The sequence below is a fragment of the Rhamphochromis longiceps genome, linkage group LG15, assembly GCF_057381845.1.
Source record: "Rhamphochromis longiceps isolate RC_006_pf linkage group LG15, R_longiceps_female_GT1.1, whole genome shotgun sequence".
Lineage (NCBI taxonomy): Eukaryota > Metazoa > Chordata > Actinopteri > Cichliformes > Cichlidae > Rhamphochromis > Rhamphochromis longiceps.
Window position 1 is genome coordinate 16,293,461 of NC_140571.1, and position 19,190 is coordinate 16,312,650.

Consider the following 19,190-nt stretch of genomic DNA (forward strand, 5'->3'; position numbering starts at 1 on the left):
AGATGTGACGGGTCAAAGTGCCCGCCGGTTTCGTCGAAGGGGAGGAAAGGAAGGACGGCCGTACAGTTTTTTGTTTAAATTTTATTTAACATTGTTTTCTTGACCGTAATTCTGTTTTCAGTGAGAAAGCTGTGTTTTGCATTTTAGAACTCCACTTCGTGAATCGCAAACACAATTTGTTATCGGACATCTGTACTTTTTTTCCCTCCTTCTAATTTTCTGTCATATGCAGCATTACAGTAGTGGATGTTCATGTGTCTGCACAAATAATCATTGAGAACCAAAAGCTGCTGCTTTAAATGCAGGGTTTCAGCACTTGTTGTACACTTGACCCTGTGTGATATCAATAAGACCACATACTTGGTCATCTCTAGTGAGTGCCCACATGCTTTTTCAATCATCTGTTTGACAGGAGCAACCAATCAGCAGTAAGGTCGCTTAAAGGCCTAGAATACAACAGATTATTTTGAGCTACTCTAGTAGCTAAAGAAAAAACACAAAGATGTAAAGTTAAGAAATTAAGATGTAAACCTAAAATAAAATAAAATAGCCATTTACTGAGTTAAATTAAAAGCAGTTCATTTGACTCAGTAGAGGCTTTTTTTTTTCTTTAATCCTCAATATGGCTTCTGTATTTTCAAATAAACTCACATTGATCAGAGAATTAGGAGTACATCCATGTTTAAATGAAAAAAAAAACTTGTATTACAGACATGCCAACCCACCATCATGATTTAGCCATTATATATGACTGATGTACACTATCAAAATAGTTTACAGTAGAAACAGAAATAAAACTTTTGGCTGACCAGTTACATTTTAATGTGGCATACAGAAGCAGCAACTAAAAAAATGGGAGAAAAGTTAACATTTTTCAGATGAAAATTTAAATATTTGATGTCAATGTGCATATCACAGGCAAGTCATCTGTTTGCCAGAGGTCTGTAGCCCATCTCTCCCTCTAGCTGCTCTGCGGTTAGAGCACCCAGCAGAGGTTGACAGTCTGGATTGAACACTGAATAAGCACTCAGTTCACCAGGCTTGCGCGGCGCTGGGCTCCGGAGTCCTTCATAGAGCCAGTAGAAGAGAGAGATGACAAAAAAGGGGAGACCAAACTCCAGTTCGGCAAACAGACCCAGCAGAACCAGCCATAGCAGCACTTTTAGTAAAGTGATGTTAGAAATGACAAACTGTCGGGAAGCCAGCCACTTTCCCAGAGCGCTATCCAGCAGCCAGTCTCCACGATCCTATAATGAATACACAACAGAAAAAGAAGAAGAGAAGAATAAAAACATGTGATGCTACAAATACACCAAACTGGATAAAATAAATAAACAATAGGATGTCAGTTTTCTTAGAAACAAATTGTACATGACTTAGTGGGGATTAAATAAACATATACAGTACAGTGAGTATTCCTTGGCTGCTGAGAAAAAATATGAGCTTACAAAAAATAGCTTGGATCTCCAAATCAATACATCGCAATCAATACAGCTACTTTATTATTTTTCCCACAAAGGCATTTATTTCTAATCTTTAGAGAGAATGGTTCAAAAAAGAAAAAATATCCAGTGGGTAGCAGTTCTCTTGTAGATAATCCCATCAAAAGCCAACACTTTTTTGGCAACAGTAACTCAACCAATCGTTACAACCAAGGTACCCAGAAGTGCATACCTTTATGACCACAGTTTACCTATCTTCTAATGGCTCTATCCAGCAGGGTAACATGTCAAAACCACAAATCATCTCAAACTGGTTTGTTAACAAGACAATGAGTTCACTGTCCTCGAATGGCCTCCACAGTTATGAGACCTCAATCCAATAGAGCACCTCTGCGATTTTGTTTGTTTCCAGCAACTTGTTAAATCTATCCCACAAATAATATAGGCAGTTCTGGTGGCTAAAGGAGGTCCAACCTGATTTCAAACGAAATACCAGAAGGTGTATTCTGGTACTTGACAAAAAAAGGACTGCTTATTTTACACTGTTGTAAATACTGTTGGCCTATAATCTGTCAAAAGTATCTAAAACATATCTTTTTGTGAATTATATCAAGTCATTTTGAGTAAAAAACAAAGCAAAACAAAACACCCCAATAACATTAGAAGATATTTTAAATGGCCAATGTAGAAAACAGGGTAGGTGAAATAACGTCATGGAAATACCTTCAATTCATTTTCTTTATTTAACTCTTTATTTTATATGTAAACCCTTCGTAAATCCTGTTGACTACAGCCTATTTACCAGTGTGGGCAAATATATTAGATATGAAAAAATAGAAACGATGGAAATCACTTTTAGCAGGTGTAACTAATGATGTGGTCTGTGCGTTTGTTTACTGTTATATTTGATGGTTTACTTTGTCATTGTTCGTGAGTGTGCTTTTTTAAATTATTGCCAATTGTAAAACAATACTATTAGTGCAAAGCAGACGAAGCACTCTATTTATCACGCACAGTCCGATCTTTAAAATAACAAGCTAAATCGGGAAGTTCATGAGCTTCCCGATTGAAATTATCTCTTACGCTGCTTTGAGAGCCGTCGGTCGCAGTCTGGTTGTTTCGTGCCCTGTCTTCAGGCTGCAGACTGTCAGCTGTGGGTGTTTTATCACACTGAGCAGCGGTGTCTGCTGCTGTCTCCCCTCTGGATTGTGAACCAGTAGTCTCACTCTTCTGAGCAGCTTTTTCAGCCTGTCGTCTGGCTCTGAACTCTGCCAGCTTTTGCTCCATGGATAATTAAGAACCGACAGCAACTCATTCACAACTTCTATAAGCTTACGTTAAAGTTATAAGCCCTTCGAAGCACAGTAAATCTCTCTCGCACACACGAACTTTCAGTCTAAGTTTGATGACTTGCTACTAGCTTAGTAACAGGTATGTTTACATTTTACGTCGACGTCTACCTGAAAGCAGGATGGTGTGTCGCAAGAAGCCTCCAACAGTCCCCGTTTTACGACAGTTTCACAGTTCTGTTGCTAGCTTAGTGATTGTTTTCAGTAGAGGTGAGTTCCCCAAATGTTATACTGTTTTATGTTCATTTAGTTTGGTAAATAAATAAATGGATTTTTAGCTGCTGTTGCTGTTGATAACCGTCAAATTTTAAGCTACTGAAGCTACTGAATGAACGATCGGAGACAGATGCTAATCACCACATAACCACCACGTCTCCTTTATATATACGTGTCGTTGTGCTATTATTGCGGTTTCTATATTTTTTTTTATTGGTTTATCAAGCTAACAGTTATCATTATGTTATACATTAAAATATATTTCAATAAAACAAAGATGCTTCATATTCTTGAAGCTACCTCGAACTTCCTTTAATTTTCCTACTTTTATTATTACAAAATGTAAATGTTTTTAATTTTGTCTACATCAGTGCGTCTACAGTAGCTTTATTTTTTTCGTGGCTTTCTGTTTTCTCTGCAGACATGGCCACAGCTCCAGCACAGCAGCCCACTCTGACAGTTGAGCAGACCAGAGGTGAGAGGAACAGCTGGTTTATATATATATAAAAGCTCCCGTTTCTACTTGTTTACTCTTCCCCAGGTGGTCCATATTGTTGCTGAATAAATACTGGGCAAGTACTCGTACGTTGCATTTGTAAGACCGAGACCTGTACTTGTCAGCAGGATTTTGGATTATCCAGGTAGCTTCAGGGTTAACCCTAGGTTTTCTGTACTACATAGGTGGTTCACTTTTTACCGAGGTAAGTCATCACGGTAATTTATGCTGTAGACTTAACCTGGAAGACCCGGGAGAACTCTGTGGGGAGAGTTGTAGGATGTAAAGTTTCTGTGTTTCCCTGATGAGCATCAGTAATAAATACAGATTTTTAGACACAACTTATTCCTTGTTTTCTGTGTTGGCAGCAAACAATTTTACAACAGCTTTTTGTTTTATGAGTAATAAATAGTAATATAAAATAAGTAGTAATATATAAACCTAAAACAGGACGGCTACACTGTCCTTAATGACCTCATATCAAATTTGTAGTAATCCTGTGTTTGAATTCTGTTTTTATATTTAATATTTACTTTCAAGCCCTTAAACAGCACTGAGTCTGCAGCTGAGAGAACAAAAACTTACATTTTTAAGAGCGGGTTATGTTCTGAGTTTAAGTTTAAAATCAACTGGAAGCGGCGTGATTCACTGATCCTTTTATTCACAGCACGTTTTAATTGCAACATAGATTGTATGCTGGTCTATGCCTGTGTGTGCAGCTTATTAATGTGTACCTTAGTAAAACCACTGAATGAAGCACAACCTGTGAGTCATATTATAACGGCAATGTGCATGATTAACTTGGTGATTTAGAAAATGTATAAAATGCTGTTATGCTTAATTCTAATCTTTTACTCTGGTGGTATTACAGCTACTAGAACACAGGACACACAAAGAATGCCTGTTCAATCAGTAATATGGTTTTAACTTTTATCTGCAATAAACTATGGCAATGTAAACATCTCCTTTATTCAGAATAATATTATTAATAATAGTATTAAGCTGTGGGACAGTAATCTTTAATATTCAAATGGATCCAGTTTAAAGTTTCAGAGCTCTAATGCACAGCCATCACCTTAGAAATAAACAGCAGGACTGAGAGCGCACTCAGTGTTAAAATAATCAACTGGAATGAAAATATTTATTTTACTGTTTTGTGTCCGAAATCTAAAGCTTTCATCCTAGACTTTTAATCACGCATTGATAGTTTCTGGATTAGGTGACACTCATAGGGATCATTTTGTGTGGAAGAAGAGTCATATGATCCGTGAAATGCCTCTTTTAGATTGGTTAGATGCAGCCAATACCACCCTTCTTGTGTTAACGCACAAGAGAAACCCTGGGTTAACTTATTGAGCTGATAACCAGCTTTGTGTGACCTTTTATCCTGATCGCCAGTGTTAGCATAAGAGAATCTAGATAACGGTAAAATAGCCTGGGTGTTGTGAACTTTTTTTGTAGTATAGGGCCCTGGAGTTGGATGGGGTGCACTTTCTTTGTTCATGAAAAGTAAGAAGAAGAATTAGTGATGGTGATTTTCAGGCTCCAGATTAGTTACTGTACTGCCATCCATCCTTCTTCTTCTGCTTATCCGGGACCTGCGGGGCAGCAGCCCAAGCAGAGAAGCCCAGACCTAGCTATCCCCGGCCACCACCTCCAGCTTATCCAGAGGAACACCAAACCAGGCCAGCTGAGACATATAATCTCTCCAGCGCGCCCTGGGTCTGCCCCGGGACCTCCTCCCGGTGAGACATGCTCAGAACACCCACGAGGAGCTCAGGAGGCATCCTTGTCAGATGCCCGAACCACCTCAACTGGCTCTTTCAATGTGGAGGAGCAGCGTCTCTACTGTGAGCCCCTCCCAGATAGCCGAGCTCCTCACCCTATCACTAAGGGAGAGGCTAGCCACCCTTTGGAGGAAACCCATTTCTGCCACTTGTATCTGCAATCTTGTTCTTTAGGTCACTACCCAAAGCTCGTGACCATAGATGAGGGTAGGGACGTAGATCGACCAGTAAATTAGGAGCATCACTTTTACACTCAGCTCTCTTCACCACAATGGACTGCTACAGCGTCTGCATCACTGCACCAATCCGTCTGTCGATCTCCCGCTCCCTTCTCCCTTCACGCGTGAACAAGACCCAGAGATACTTAAACTCCTCCACTCATCCCTGACCTGGAGTGGGCACTCTACCCTTTTCCAGCTGAGGACCATGGCCTCAAAATTTAGGGTGCTGAATCTCATTCCCACCGCTTCACACTCGGCTGCAAACTGTTCCAGTGCGAGCCAACAGAACCACATCACCTGCGAAAAGCAGAGCTGAGATTAATTAAGTTGATAATTTCTTCTAAAATGTGCAGCAATGTCAGGAAAAGGTTGGGTTTTTTTTTACTTTGTGGAGCAGCTACTAAAAAAGCTTTTTTTTCACAGTGGTTTTGAGCGAGGTGATCCAGGCATTCTCAGTACCGGAGAATGCCGCACGGATGGAGGAGGCCAGAGAGAGCGCCTGCAACGACATGGGCAAGATGCTGCAGCTTGTGCTCCCTGTGGCCACCCAAATTCAACAAGAGGTTATCAAAGCCTACGGATTCAACAATGAGGGGGAAGGTGAGCTTTTTTGTATCTTAAAACTAAAAATGTGCTTGGTTTTGCTCTTCAAGTCAAGTCAAGTCAACTTTATTTGTCAATTCTGCCACATGTACAGGACATACAGAGAATAGAAATTTCGTTACTCTCAAACCCTAGATGAAATAGCAAATGAACATTTAAATATAAGAGAGTGATTAAAAAATGCAAATAAAATAATTAAAAAGTAAAAATTTAAATAAATACAATACAATTTTACGTATAACAAGAAAGCTATGCAATATACGATATACAATATTCAAGTAAGGGTAAATGACATTGAGTGTAAACCAGGCAGAGTAGTGCAAATAGGCAAATAGTGCAAATGGAGATTTAGTAATATACGGTAAGAGATAGTGTAACAACAAAGTCTTATGAGGTAATGGCAGTCCAATGCTCCACAAAGTGACTGGTAACTGGTGCAGGCCAGTGAGTGAGTCAGAGAGTGTGTGTGTGTGTGTGTGAGACAGAGTTCAGTGAGACCATGGAGGAGAAGAGGGGAGAGGGGGCAGAATCGGAAGGGAGTTAAGCTTCCTGACAGCCTGATGGATGAAGCTGTCCTTCAGTCTGCTGGTCCTGGCCTGGAGACTCCGCAGTCTCCTCCCTGACGGCAGCAGCTTGAAGAAGCTTTGCATTGGGTGCGTGGGATCAGCCGCTATGCAAAGGGCTTTTTTAGTGAGACGGGTGCTGTAAATGTCCTGGAGGGAGGGGAGAGAGACACCAATGATCCTCTCTGCAGCCCTCACTATGCGTTGGAGGGTTCTATGACAGGACGCATTGCAGGCTCCAAACCACACAGTGATGCAGCTCGACAGGATGCTCTCGATGGTGCCTCTGTAGAAAGTGTACATGATGGGGGCTGGTGCTCCTGTTCTTCTTAGTTTGCGGAGAAAGAAGAGACGCTGCTGTGATTTCTTGGCCAGTGCTGTGGTGTTGTATGTCCAGGAGAGATCCTCTGTGATGTGCACACCCAAGAACTTGGTGCTGCTCACTCTCTCCACAGACGCTCCGTCAATGGTCAGAGGAGCATGTTGGGTGTGCATTCTCCTGAAGTCCACAACAATCTCCTTCGTCTTCTCCACATTCAGAGAGAGATTGTTGTCAACACACCACGTGGCCAGGCGTCTCACCTCACTTCTGTAGTCGGTCTCATCCCTGTTGCTAATGAGACCCACCACCGTTGTGTCGTCCGCAAACTTGATGAAGAGGTTGGAGCTATATGATGGAGTGCAGTCATGGGTCAGCAGAGTGAAGAGGAGGGGGCTCAGCACACATCCCTGCGGGGCCCCCGTGTTTAAAATGATGGTGCTGGATGTATTACTGCCGACCCGTACTGCTTGAGGTCTTCCCGTGAGGAAATCCAACAGCCAGTTGCACAGTGAGGTGTTGAGCCCCAGCTGGACCAGTTTTTGAGTGAGCTGTTGGGGGATTATAGTGTTGAATGCTGAACTGAAATCTATGAACAGCATTCGAACATATGAGTCTTTTTTGTCCAGGTGTGTGAGTGCTGAGTGGAGTGCAGTGGAGATGGCATCATCGGTTGAGCGGTTGGGCCGATACGCAAACTGGAAGGGATCCAGGGAGGGGGGCAGGACAGTCTTGATGTGTTGCATGACTAGTCGTTCGAAGCACTTCATCAGGATGTGAGTAAGTGCAACAGGACGATAGTCATTAAAGCAGGAGGGAGATGACTTTTTTGGAACCGGAATGATTGTGGTGGCTTTAAAACATGTGGGGACGACAGCCTGGATGAGTGATATGTTGAAGATGTCTGTGAAGACATCAGTGAGTTCCACTGCACAGTCTCTCAGTACACGACCAGGAATGTTGTCAGGACCCGGAGCTTTACGTGCATTGATCCTGCTGAGGGATCTCCTCACGCTGTCCGGGGACAGAGTCATCACCTGGTCACCAGGAGGGGGTGGGGTCTTCTGTGCAGTGGTGCTGTTTTGGACTTCAAAGCGAGCAAAGAAAGTATTCAGCTCGTTCAGCAGGGGGATAGTGCTATCACAGGTCTGTGGTGGGGGCTTGTAATCTGTGATGGTCTGAATGCCCCGCCACAGGCTCCGTGAGTCTCTGCTGTCTTTGAAGTGATGAGATATTTTCCTGGAGTACTGTCTCTTAGCCTCTCTGATGCCACGGGAAAGGTTGGCCCTAGCTGTTCTCAGGCTCGCCTCGTCTCCATCTCTGAAGGCAACATTCCTAGCTTTCAGCAGCCTGTAGACCTCTCCTGTCATCCATGGTTTTTGATTTGCCCGGACAGTTATGGTTTTCGTGACTGTTACATCCTCAATACACTTGTAGATGTAGGCAGTAACAGTCTCTGCGTACTCCTGGAGGTCAGTGGTGTTGTTATAGGTGGCAGCCTGCTCTTTGCTAGGTTAGAGAAAAAGTGCAAACAGTGTACTGTGAAAATAAGCAGCTCGCCCACTGCTGGCCTCCCATTTAGTTTTTGTAGAAAAAAAAATTATTGTAATCCCCCCGGTTTTGAGATGATTAGGGATGAACTCTGTCCAAAGAGCCAACCATAGTAGTAAGATTATCTGTGGAATTTTTTTCAGGACAGCAGGTTCCTTTCTCTGAGTTAAAGTACCAAGTGTAAGACATTATTCTCTGAAGGCTTAAAACAATAGAAACTACTCTAAAGTTCAAATAATTTTAAGACACCGTTCAGACTAGAACAAATGATCCCACCGGTGCTAATTAGTGTTGGCTGATATGACGCAGAGTACTCATATAATTTAATTTGGGTCTTAAATGTATGAATTGGACATTAAACTACTCAAAGAAGAACAAATAAATGCTGCATTTATAAATCATATTTGTTTCTCATCTAAACGTTTCTTACCGTTTTCTATCTCTAAAGACATCACCTTAAATCTCCCACACAATGCTGTTACAGAAACCAAACTTTGCAGGGTTGTAGTCACTTTAGATGTATACCAGTCACACATTGGAGAGATGTCTGATCAACTACCCGAGACATAAAGACAGTTATAACTAGGAGGCTTGCAACAGATTGCATAGCTCAGACAGAGGCTCGATGGAAAAATAATGAAATTGTTATGGGATTAGGTACAAAGACGGCAGCAGATGAGACCGCCTGAATCCACAGAGGAGCTTTAAGATGCAACAACAAAGCCAGACAGTGTCTTTAAAACACTTATATTCCACCTACTGAGTTCATTATTATCAAAACTAATATCATCCTCACTACAGTGTCACAAACATATGCACATCACTGTTTTTTATAGATACTAAATGACATATTTTAAATGGGCCTCAATTTTTAATCACACACAGGGAATTTTTTAAAATTAAACATGTCCAAAGTTTTAAATAATAAAATCAGTGTATGTATAAGTAATCCCTGGGAGCCCAAGGCTCGGGTTTAATGAGGTCAATTCAGGCACACAGCACAGATGCCCCGCCTACTTGTGGTTTAAATTTCCTGTCTGCAAGGTGCAGCCAATCAAAAGGGAGTTGCTTTAAAGGAAGACGAGTTGAAATAGAAATCTGTTCTAGGAGAATCCAAAAAAGTCAGTAACAAACTGTAATAGATCCCTTTCGATGGAAACTTCCAGTCTGTACTGGTTACAGGCTGCATGTCATTCTGGGGAGATGATATAATTTGTCATGCTGATCATCTGCTTCCCTTTCAGGTGTCCTTAAATTTGCCCGACTGGTCAAGATGTATGAAACCCAGGACCCAGAAATCGCAGCCATGTCTGCTAAACTGAAATCTCTTCTCCTACCGCCACTTTCAACACCACCTATAGGAGGCGCCATTCCAGCTTCATAGGAAATATTACTTCCATCCATTGTTCGCAAGGATACTTCCATTTAAACTTTGGAATACAGTGCAGTTATGAGCAGATCCAGCATGCCGTCAACAGTTCTGTCTTTATGTGGAGCGGTTATTGTTTAAAAAACACTAAATATTCCAAGAAAGACAACACAACTTTTCCAGTTTAATCTCAAGTACCCTTGCTTAATTATTGCTTTTCTTTACTGTTCTGTATTTATTTGTCACATGTTACACCATGACCACTTTCTTAACCTTAATCATTTCCTTTGATGCCATGTTTTGTACCATTTTTATATGCTGTCAAATGTCTTTTTTGTTTAAATTAAAATGTTTTCTCTGAACCTGTGTGCATTGTTAATGCAGAAAATGTGCAAAAAAACCCCCAAAAAACCTCATTTCCATTTAAATGCTTTATTATTGCAGTTAATCTATATACCAGTGTTTACCATACTTTAAAAAAAAAAAAAAAAAAAACAAAAACTAAAAAAAAACTTTAAAAAAAAAAAAACCTGAATCGATTACATGTATTTACATATATACATTTCATTAAAGGCAATTTTTCTTTTACATATAGGATTTGGGGTTAAAAGATCACTATTCCAGCATATAAAATCTGAATACATATCTACCTTATACAGCTCTTAGGCTTTGATGCATAAATACATATTGTGGCAGAAGAAGTTCAGGATAAAAATATTAGTCGAGATAAATAAAGTGACCCAGATTCTGGAACCTACACTACATTTCCAAAAGTGCTTTTTTTCCCCTTCACCAAGGCAAACTGTGCAAAACCAGTGCAGATGGCACCCAGTTTATGTGGAAGTAGTTCAGTGTGCAGTCTTTCTGGCATATTTAGATTTGTGTCTTGTGCACATTCATCGAGCCAGGTATTCAGATCCAGAATAACTTCTGTGCATGTTTAAGATTTTTTTTTTAAATGGCTCAGATAGTGAAATGCTATTTAGTTTCTTCCACTTGTTTCTGTGAAAAAGATTGTTCTGGTACCTAAACTTAAGTCATGGAGTCCAGTATTGCCAGCGTGTTTTAGTTTAGAGAGCTGAGCTCCGTCTTGTGTCTCCGTGGTTCAGCTCCTGATTCATAATTATAGAAATAAAAAACGAAGGCGGAAGACTTCACATCTCAAAGTGGCGGAAAATACTTTCGACATATCCCAAGACCCTCTGCCAGTCTGGTCCTTCTGCCTTCAGCATCTCCTCCACTGTCTGCCACATAGGATAAACAGGAAGTTTTAAAAAGCAGATAAAGAATAATAATGTTAAAGTTGAGCTATTTGTGTAAAACACACAAATCTGAGTTGAACAAGAAGAACAAAAATGTCTCACTAGTGTGGCAGAGATCCCGACACTCTCTCCTGTCTTAAAAGCAAGCTTCAGGTTTGCCTTCTGTAAAAATAAAGACACGTTTTATATGAACATTTACAGACATGAATGTGTAAATGCAAATATACTTCATAGCCCTTATTTTTGCATTTTAGATGACAAGTAGGATTAAGATAGCACATATGGACTATTCAGGTTCCACATGTAGAACCGCGTGTCTGTCACACAGAGAGCTGTAGGAGGGTCATAAAGGGCACCAAACCATCAGATGGACTTGTATCTACTCCTTTGTGTGAGAAGGAACAGAAGGAAACAGACTTCCAGCAACCCTTTGTATACGTTTCTCACCAAACTTACAGAGACCGAGACCATGGAGGTGATTTGAACGCCCGGCGTCCTTTAGTGGGACTCGTGTCCAGCACAACAAAGACCTATTGAGGCTCGCCATTTGCACCCAGTTCTCTTCAGAGATGAGAGTAGGTTCACACTGAGCACATGTGAAGGAGTGTGAAGATAAGGTAATGCTGCCAGTCATTGACTGGAGGTCTTCTCTGTGGGTCTGTGACTGTGCGGACAACCTTGTCCAGCTCTCTTCTCCACTGTTTCCTTCACATTTGTGAGACTATTCTGAAAGACACAGGAAACCTTCTCGTGGCGGCACATATGGTTGTGCCATCCTGGAGTAGCTGGACTAACTGTGCAACCTGAATAGGAACAATAGGTACTGTCTTATGCTACCAGTAGTGGCAAGGACATTAGAGAAAAGAGAAGAAAAAAAAAAAAAAAAAAGGTAACTAGAGAATAATTGGTCAAGCGAGAGCAATGTTGGCCACCACAATCATTCCCATTTGTGGGATCGGTCTTTTTGTTGCCTTTCCAGTCCACCTTGTGACTTAATTTGCACAGAAGGAGGTGAAATGGATTCACAGTGGTTTATGTTTCCTAACTGGACAGATTAATATCCCTGAAACTTTACAGACTTTGTGCTGTATTGTGTTAAGCATTGCACATTTGAGTTTACTATTCAAATTTAATCTGGTGTCTTTGGTATGTATTTGTATTTTATAGGTCATTTAATATTGTGCTTAACTGTCCGGGGACAGCAGATGGAAATTAAAGAGTGCTTTCTTTTCTCTCGTGAGATCATTGCGTTTTGAGTTTTACCTTATCAGCTGGGTTCAGGCTGTCATAGGGGATGAGAGTTGGTAAATAGGTGTGATAAACAGCACAGAACGCCAAACCATCTTCCCAGCTGCTGCTGAAGTTGGTGATCTCAATATTCTGCCACAAAACATTATTTGCAATTTGTCTGAATTTAACTTGTTACAAAGAGTCACATGACTTCATATAGCTCAGCAATGCTCAAGTTCTCTTCTCTGACCTTATAACCTTGAGTGCGAGTTTGGCACCAGCGCAGCAGGGAGTTTCTCCTGGAGCCACCATGGCGCCTCAGCAGAGCACTGAAACCATCCCGAGGTCTGAAGATGGAGAAACATTTTAACTGCGAATTGCTCATTCACTGCAAACTGTTTCAGTCATTTAACCTGAGAACACGAGTGAAAAAAAGTGTAATCGGACAAACACACAAATCGATTCTAAAGTCATACAAATATAAAAGTCATATGGGTCAGTTTTAACTGTTTTTGGCTCAAAGACTTGAAAAATGCCAATTGTATCAGTGTGTTTTTGGTTATTTTTCCACAAATGCTTGCCAACCTTTCTTTCCACACAAAGACATCAGCATCATCTTTACCAACAATATATGAGGTTTATCAGCCACTCACTTGAAGGAATCTGAGCTTTGTTCGTCATCCTGTTTTCCTGCATCACACAAATGCAGACAGTTGTAATAAAACAAGATGCTATGGTTTGGTTAACGGTGATTCGGGAGACTGAAGCACACCTGTGTAAAAGCTCGACCAGCTGTCCTGCCTCTGTAAAATTCGGTCCATCCGCCTCCCTTTTGTCGGCTCTTCTTTCTGAAACAGTTAAGTAATGGCATATTTGACATTTCATTCGACATGGGATGACATCGATCATCTCAGTGTCTCCCAGTATATCACAATAGTGTAAACGTGTTATACCTTGCACAGTGGCAATGTTGTACTCGAGTTTTTTGAAGCCCCATTTGGATTTAAAGAGTCTGTTGGAAGCGGGAGACGAGAGAGACTCCTAAGAAGACAACAATTTTGTGTTGGATTAGATTTTGTCGCAACAAGGAGACCACAGTTTGAGCTTTTATGCAGACTCACCAGGATCTCTCAGAGAGCATCACAATCTTTCTGGGATCTTTCTGTCCACGTCCGTCACCTTTCTTCTTCTCCAGGGCAGTCAAACTGCGAATGTATGCCTCTGCCACCCCTTTCCCTTTCAGCTGCACATTTTCTGATTCCCTCGTCTCCTCAGGATCACAGCCTTTTTCTGTAGCATCCACCTCTTGATTTGTTTCATGAGCTTCTGTCCCTGCTTCAGCTTCCTCTGTAACTTCAAGCATTTCCTCCTGCTGCTCCTCAGAGTCTGGTTTATCTGCATCTTTATACGTTTGACCTCTGAGGGCATCGAGCTCGGCTCGATCCTGCTGCTGCTGCTTCTCCAGTTCAGCCAGTTTGCAGCAGGCGTCTTTGTGTTCAGCTTTGAGCCTCTCTAGCTCTCGGTCCGTATCCTGCTGTTTGCTGAGGGCCTGTGCCAGCTGCTCCTTTACAGTCCTGTGGCTCTCCTGGAGTGAACCCAGAGCCTGCTCTGACTCAACCCGGAGCCGGTCGGCAACAGACACAGCGACCTGTAGGTCACACTGGAACTGCTGCCACTCCAACCTCTCTGTCTGAGGAACAAAGAAACACTGTAATTCCACATTAAGGCTTGCTCTCCATTTGTCATTACTACATAAATATCTGTCTACTAGTCAGTACCGTGTGACTGAATTTAAGTCTGACCAGAGCTGTTGGAATATGAATGTTGCAATGATGTCACATGACATTTAAAACAGAAATAAGTGCACAGAATTAGACAAATGCAGTACTAAATGCTGCATGAAAACACAGCTCTGAATGCTAAATAATTAGCAAGCTCACTGTCTGCAACCTGTAGACCAACAACTCACCCTGAGTGTCTCCTTCAGGGTCTCCACCTCTTCAACCAGCTCTTCTCTTTCTGCTATCAAATGCCGAAGCAGCTCTGACACACGAGTTAGAAAACAAAACAACCATATCACAAAACTGTCCCTTTAAGTTACTGCATATTATGCTGCTGTTAATAATCAATTTTCCACATGACACTTAGTAGGTGATGATGATATTTAAACCACTTATAACTATGATGGATAGCTCCTGGAGTCATACCATTTTTTTTTTTTGGCCATATTCCACGTTTGAGTTTCAGTTCCATATTTTATCCTGGGACTAGGTTTTTCTTTTTAAGTCAGCTTTTTCTGATTTGCTGCTTTTTATAAACACAAGGTTTTAACAGTAGGTAGGTGGGGCCTTTGTGCTTACATACCATTGTGCTGGAGAAGACCATATTGAGGATATTGCATCTCTTTAATATCATACAGATATAGAAGTGGAGAAAAAAAAACTGCCTGAAAACAAGTGTTGGGAGGAGTGTGAAGCCTGAGCTTTTTTGATCCTTCGCATGCAGATTTCATTATTTGAAACTTTTTCCACGTTTATTATGAGCACGTACTTCTTTAACAATATATATGTAATCTTTAACTACAAAGACTTTCTGCTTCCTTTCTCATCACCACACATCTCTGATGTGTCAGTGACAGCACACTTAAAACAAACAAACAAACAAAACAGGTGATGACAGAGGGCATACCTACTGCTCCTGTGGTAATATCAGTGCTGGGTGTTAGGCCCAGTGAGGCCCTGTAGTGCTCCATTAGACTGAGTAAAACCAAGGTCATCTCCTCTCCAGCTCTCTCTGCTGTAGCCTGTGGCTCCAGCCCGCTGTCTCTCTCATTCGAACAAGGCTCTGAAGGCGAACCTCTGGACAAAGGCAGCGGTACTGGAGTGGCCGGACTGCCCACCGCTGCCTCATTTCTCGCTGCTGCATCGCTCACATTTGTCTCTAAGGCAGCGACGCTGTCAACGCTGATTACAGCCCATTCTGAGGGAGCCGACAGCCGCTGTGTCCACTCTGTGAATGGAGAGGTGGTGGAGGGGGTGGTGCTGCCAGCTGCTGGAGGAGTTTGTGCCTTATCAGAGGAAGCTGCAGAGGATAAGGCCATGACAGTCAGCTCTGCCTGTGAGGGTGTGGTAGGAGGCGTTTGGAAGAAATCTAAAGGAGAACCTGAGAGGAGGGAAATAAATAGGTAAAGGAGAAAAATGGCACTGTCCTGAAATCTGTTGAAAAATGTGCCGATTGCAAAGCCACCCCTCTTCTTTTCCTCACTGCAGATGTAAGCCTCGCTGCCTGCTTCCTTATTTACTATCCTCGGCAGACTGATGCAGCAAAAAACCTCCCCTGCCAATATCTTGGCTGGCAAATGCAGGCTGTTCCCCCATGTGGCAAGATCCAGGAAGAGAGATAATTTTTACCCTGATCATAGAGCTGCTCCTCACTGCAGCCAAAATGTGACTATATTATAAAGAGCTGCAGAAAAAAAACAAACCAAAAAAACAAAACAAAATATAAACACATTAAAAAAAAAAAAAATCTCTAAAAAGACACCTTGAGAGCAGAATGATGATTTTGCTAATGCATTATTAGCATTTTAGTTATGTGTCAAATCAGGAAATATCCACTAGTGTGTCATCTGTTGCTGATAACTAATGTTAGAGCTACTGGATTTCTCTGTGATGTTGATATTATCCTGTTTATGGTGTGGAAATTTTGGCAGGCTACATGGATCTTCGCCTCCTTTGACTCTGATCTTTTTAAGCTTTCCCCTCCTTGTCCTTGTGTTGTGCTGCAGGATTCTGCAGACTCATCATTTCCCTGGCAGCAGCATGATGTAGTCTGCTCAGCTACCATGGGGAAGCTATTCTCATCCTCTAGCATGAGCTGAATTCCTGCATACCGACAGCCAAGAGACAAAAAGACTAGACCTATAAAGTTGTAAAGTCAAATTTCACACATTAGCTCAGCCAAATGTGACACTTTGAATTCAAGGATACTGAAGGGCTGAAGAAGCTAAAACTCTGATCCCAACTTTTACTGAATCTTACTGGATGTGGTTTCTATTTCACTGTCATGCTGATTCATCATTTTGTTTGCTGAAATATGGTTTTTGATCATACAGGGCCCGACACCAGAATTTAGTTTGGTTTGAAAAGAGTGAGTCTATAAAATGCAAAGCATCCTCACTGACACATTTACATTTTTTTTTGTAAGTGGTTGTCCTTAAATTAGTATTTATTTTGAGTTTACTAAAACAGTTCCAAACACATTTTCTGCTGCTTTAGACAAAACATTGAGCTTTGGTTAAAATAATAACTATAAATAAATTAAAATGGTTACTGGGGGAATATAATGGAACATTCTTTGCCTGATCTTTGTTTAACGGGAGTGTTAAAACCTGTTATAGTGAGTGAATGGCACAGAAAATGAACTCCTTCATGCAAATGTCTCCATAAGCGTTCACTTTCTGTAGTCACCCTGTTTTCATCCTTTGGTAATGTGGAAGCACAAATGTTTTGATTGACGCCCTCTTCAGTGCGAGAGCCCCAGCTGCCGTGCTGTCTCACAAAGTAAAAGTAACCGACTGTCTTTCTCGTGCCGTCTCTTTGACAGTTTATTTTTCACACTTGGAAATACAGAGGAGACAAAGAGATGAAGTGGAGCTGACAGTTTCCTGGACCTGTCGTACCAACAGTCTAAAAATAGTCAGACTTAGAAATAATGATCAGAAGAAACAAGACAGTTACAAAAAAAAAAAATACAAAGCCTGAAACTTATACACAGTATTTTATAAATAATTTCTCTAATGTGTTTTGAAATTGGACTATTGGATGCTGAGTTACCTGTAGGGACATGGCTGTCTTTGCCATTGTGGTTACCCATGATCCAGCAGGGGTGGATATCTTGATAGGCTATCCCAACTGCCCTCACTGTGTCCTGCTTTGTGAGGCTCTCTGTTGACTGGCCAAAAATAAATAAACACGGTTTTCATGAGTATGACTCAGTCCTGACCATTTGATGAGCACAACAACAGAAGTCCAGGAATTCTAGTCCCAAGCCCTTTAGTAACAGTTTCCAAAAACTACAGAAGCTATTACATTTGTCCAATAAAACTAGCCTCCAGTAAATTTGCCTTTGCATAGCTTTCATTATCCTGGTCAGCTGGCTAATGTGAAGTAAGGCAACACGAATGTGTGGTGCCCAAAGCATAGCAGCATCTTGTCTGTCAACTCCACGGCAGCAGAATGAGGTTGTCATGTTTAGCACGTGGCTGCGTCTCTGCCATGAAGAATGAACTAAACCCCATTGAATAATCAAGCAATTTAAGGCTTCCTTGGAGAAGGGGGAGGAGAACACACACGAACCGAAAACGGAGATTTGTTCACACACTGGAACACTATTCAAGTTTATTCGGCATGCAAGATATAATGTGACAGACACGGTCCATTTCAAATGACTCACACAGCTGTATTACCCACAGGGCTATACAGGATAACTAACTCTACCAGCCCGACCTATTAAACTCCTAAATCATTGCGCAGCTTAATGAATTGTGTGCCGTGTTAAAGAATGAAGCCTCTAATTGATGAACGTGTCTCGAAAATTGTCTGTCTCTCAATCTCGTTTCTAAAAAGCTTCGCATTTTTGAATAGCTCTGTTTATCAGTGAAGTTTGGCTCATGTTTTTCTGCATCCATGGAGAAAAAAAACCGTGCAGTTTATCAAGCCATTTTGGTTGTTATATCTAACCAGTCGCCTTTCACACGCAGTCATAGCTCCAGTTTCATTCATCCTACCTGCTCAGCCTACCAGCTGGACGCCTTCCAGTTTGGCCCCGACTGTCCGTCCGGCGGGTTTCTTCTTCGGGTGTCTCGGGACAAATTTGCCTTTCTTCGTCCCGTATCCCAAATTTAACGAAAGGCACAGAGCCAATCAATAACAGTCATTTCTTCTTCTTCTTGGGTATCCTACATTACCAAACAGCTACAAAAAGGCAGCCATATATAACTCCAACTCTAAATCTAACTCCGCTGCTTCGCCTTTAAATCCAATGCGTCAAAAAGGAGGCAGAAGCAAACTGATTGCGCAGCAGCCGCACGCTGGATAAACAGCATGAATGTTTGTTAATGGGATTATTTAGATCTCAGTTTTTTTCAATCGCACAATACAACAAATCCAAACACCAAATAGTGAGTAGAGTGCAGGATAAAATGCGCTTGCTGAGAAGCAGACACACCGGCTACGGGCTAATTATCTTTTGTTAAATGCAGGTGTGGCGCCAGGTAACAGGTTATACTTTCACACGGTCCGTGGGTGCAGTGTGTCACATTGCATCTGTCGAGAGAATGGAAACCAGCCAAACAGCCCAGGAAATATTTAGCGGACACAACTTTAACCAGAAAGTCCCCAGAGTGGTAGCTATCGATCCACAGACCCCGTTCGTGGGCGGAAACTCCAACTGTTCCGACACTGAATAAGTCACTGCATACTAACGAGTGGAATTTATTTATTAATGTTTCTGAAAATGCACACCAAGGCCGTTGCTCGTCTCCACAGAAAGGAAACTATATAAAAACGTAGATAAGGACACCTCGAATGAAACTGAAAACCCAGACACGCATTTAATCAGGAAAAATGGGATCCCATCAAACCTGAGAGCAACGAAATTACATGTGGCGAACGTGGTTAAAGTGCTGTTTTTTCGAGCAGTTTTAATTATGTTAAATAAGAACTTACGCAAATTTTAGATGAGATATCCGGGGCAGAGGTTGTGCAGTGATCCTTAAAGTA

At 41.6% G+C, this 19,190-nt stretch overlaps 3 protein-coding genes across 4 annotated transcripts; 1 reads left to right on the top strand and 2 right to left on the bottom strand.

The window, feature by feature from the left end:
* Positions 1–80: 80 nt before the first annotated feature.
* On the bottom strand, positions 81–2,877 carry saysd1 (SAYSVFN motif domain containing 1). Its single transcript, XM_085382232.1, has 2 exons — positions 2,526–2,877; positions 81–1,247 (listed from the first exon to the last, which is right to left on the bottom strand). The coding sequence occupies exons 1-2, from the start codon at positions 2,727–2,729 to the stop codon at positions 924–926; spliced, it is 528 nt and encodes a 175-aa protein (XP_085238358.1). The 5' UTR covers positions 2,730–2,877; the 3' UTR covers positions 81–923.
* On the top strand, positions 2,773–10,278 carry grcc10 (gene rich cluster, C10 gene). The gene is made up of 4 exons (XM_085382234.1): positions 2,773–3,001; positions 3,429–3,482; positions 5,935–6,111; positions 9,792–10,278. Exons 1-4 carry the CDS (start codon positions 2,914–2,916, stop codon positions 9,929–9,931), a joined length of 459 nt encoding a protein of 152 aa, XP_085238360.1. The 5' UTR covers positions 2,773–2,913; the 3' UTR covers positions 9,932–10,278.
* An 86-nt stretch (positions 10,279–10,364) lies between these two features.
* LOC146652461 (uncharacterized) lies at positions 10,365–18,700 on the bottom strand. Of its 2 annotated transcripts, XM_085382230.1 has the most exons (12): positions 18,197–18,700; positions 17,244–17,361; positions 15,097–15,570; positions 14,378–14,451; positions 13,530–14,098; positions 13,362–13,449; positions 13,181–13,256; positions 13,062–13,098; positions 12,659–12,755; positions 12,442–12,558; positions 11,281–11,340; positions 10,365–11,160 (listed from the first exon to the last, which is right to left on the bottom strand). In XM_085382230.1, the coding sequence occupies exons 2-12, from the start codon at positions 17,281–17,283 to the stop codon at positions 11,071–11,073; spliced, it is 1,722 nt and encodes a 573-aa protein (XP_085238356.1). In that variant the 5' UTR covers positions 17,284–17,361; positions 18,197–18,700; the 3' UTR covers positions 10,365–11,070. The 2 variants fall into 2 exon arrangements, with proteins under 2 accessions (XP_085238356.1, XP_085238357.1); XM_085382231.1 differs by lacking the exon at positions 17,244–17,361.
* Positions 18,701–19,190: the final 490 nt, after the last annotated feature.

Excerpts from the sequence above, each read along its gene's own strand:
- saysd1 (XM_085382232.1), bottom strand. The coding sequence starts at position 2,729 with ATGGAGCAAAAGCTGGCAGAGTTCAGAGCCAGACGACAGGCTGAAAAA. Across the intron at positions 1,248-2,525 it reads CCGACGGCTCTCAAAGCAGC|GATCGTGGAGACTGGCTGCT; the intron begins GTAAGAGATAAT and ends TATTCATTATAG.
- LOC146652461 (XM_085382230.1), bottom strand. The coding sequence starts at position 17,283 with ATGGGTAACCACAATGGCAAAGACAGCCATGTCCCTACAG. Across the intron at positions 13,450-13,529 it reads ATGCTCTCTGAGAGATCCTG|GAGTCTCTCTCGTCTCCCGC; the intron begins GTGAGTCTGCAT and ends TTGTCTTCTTAG. Across the intron at positions 12,756-13,061 it reads CAAAGCTCAGATTCCTTCAA|ACCTCGGGATGGTTTCAGTG; the intron begins GTGAGTGGCTGA and ends CTCCATCTTCAG.
- grcc10 (XM_085382234.1), top strand. The coding sequence starts at position 2,914 with ATGGTGTGTCGCAAGAAGCCTCCAACAGTCCCCGTTTTACGACAGTTT. Across the intron at positions 3,483-5,934 it reads GACAGTTGAGCAGACCAGAG|TGGTTTTGAGCGAGGTGATC; the intron begins GTGAGAGGAACA and ends TTTTTTTCACAG. Across the intron at positions 6,112-9,791 it reads ATTCAACAATGAGGGGGAAG|GTGTCCTTAAATTTGCCCGA; the intron begins GTGAGCTTTTTT and ends CTTCCCTTTCAG.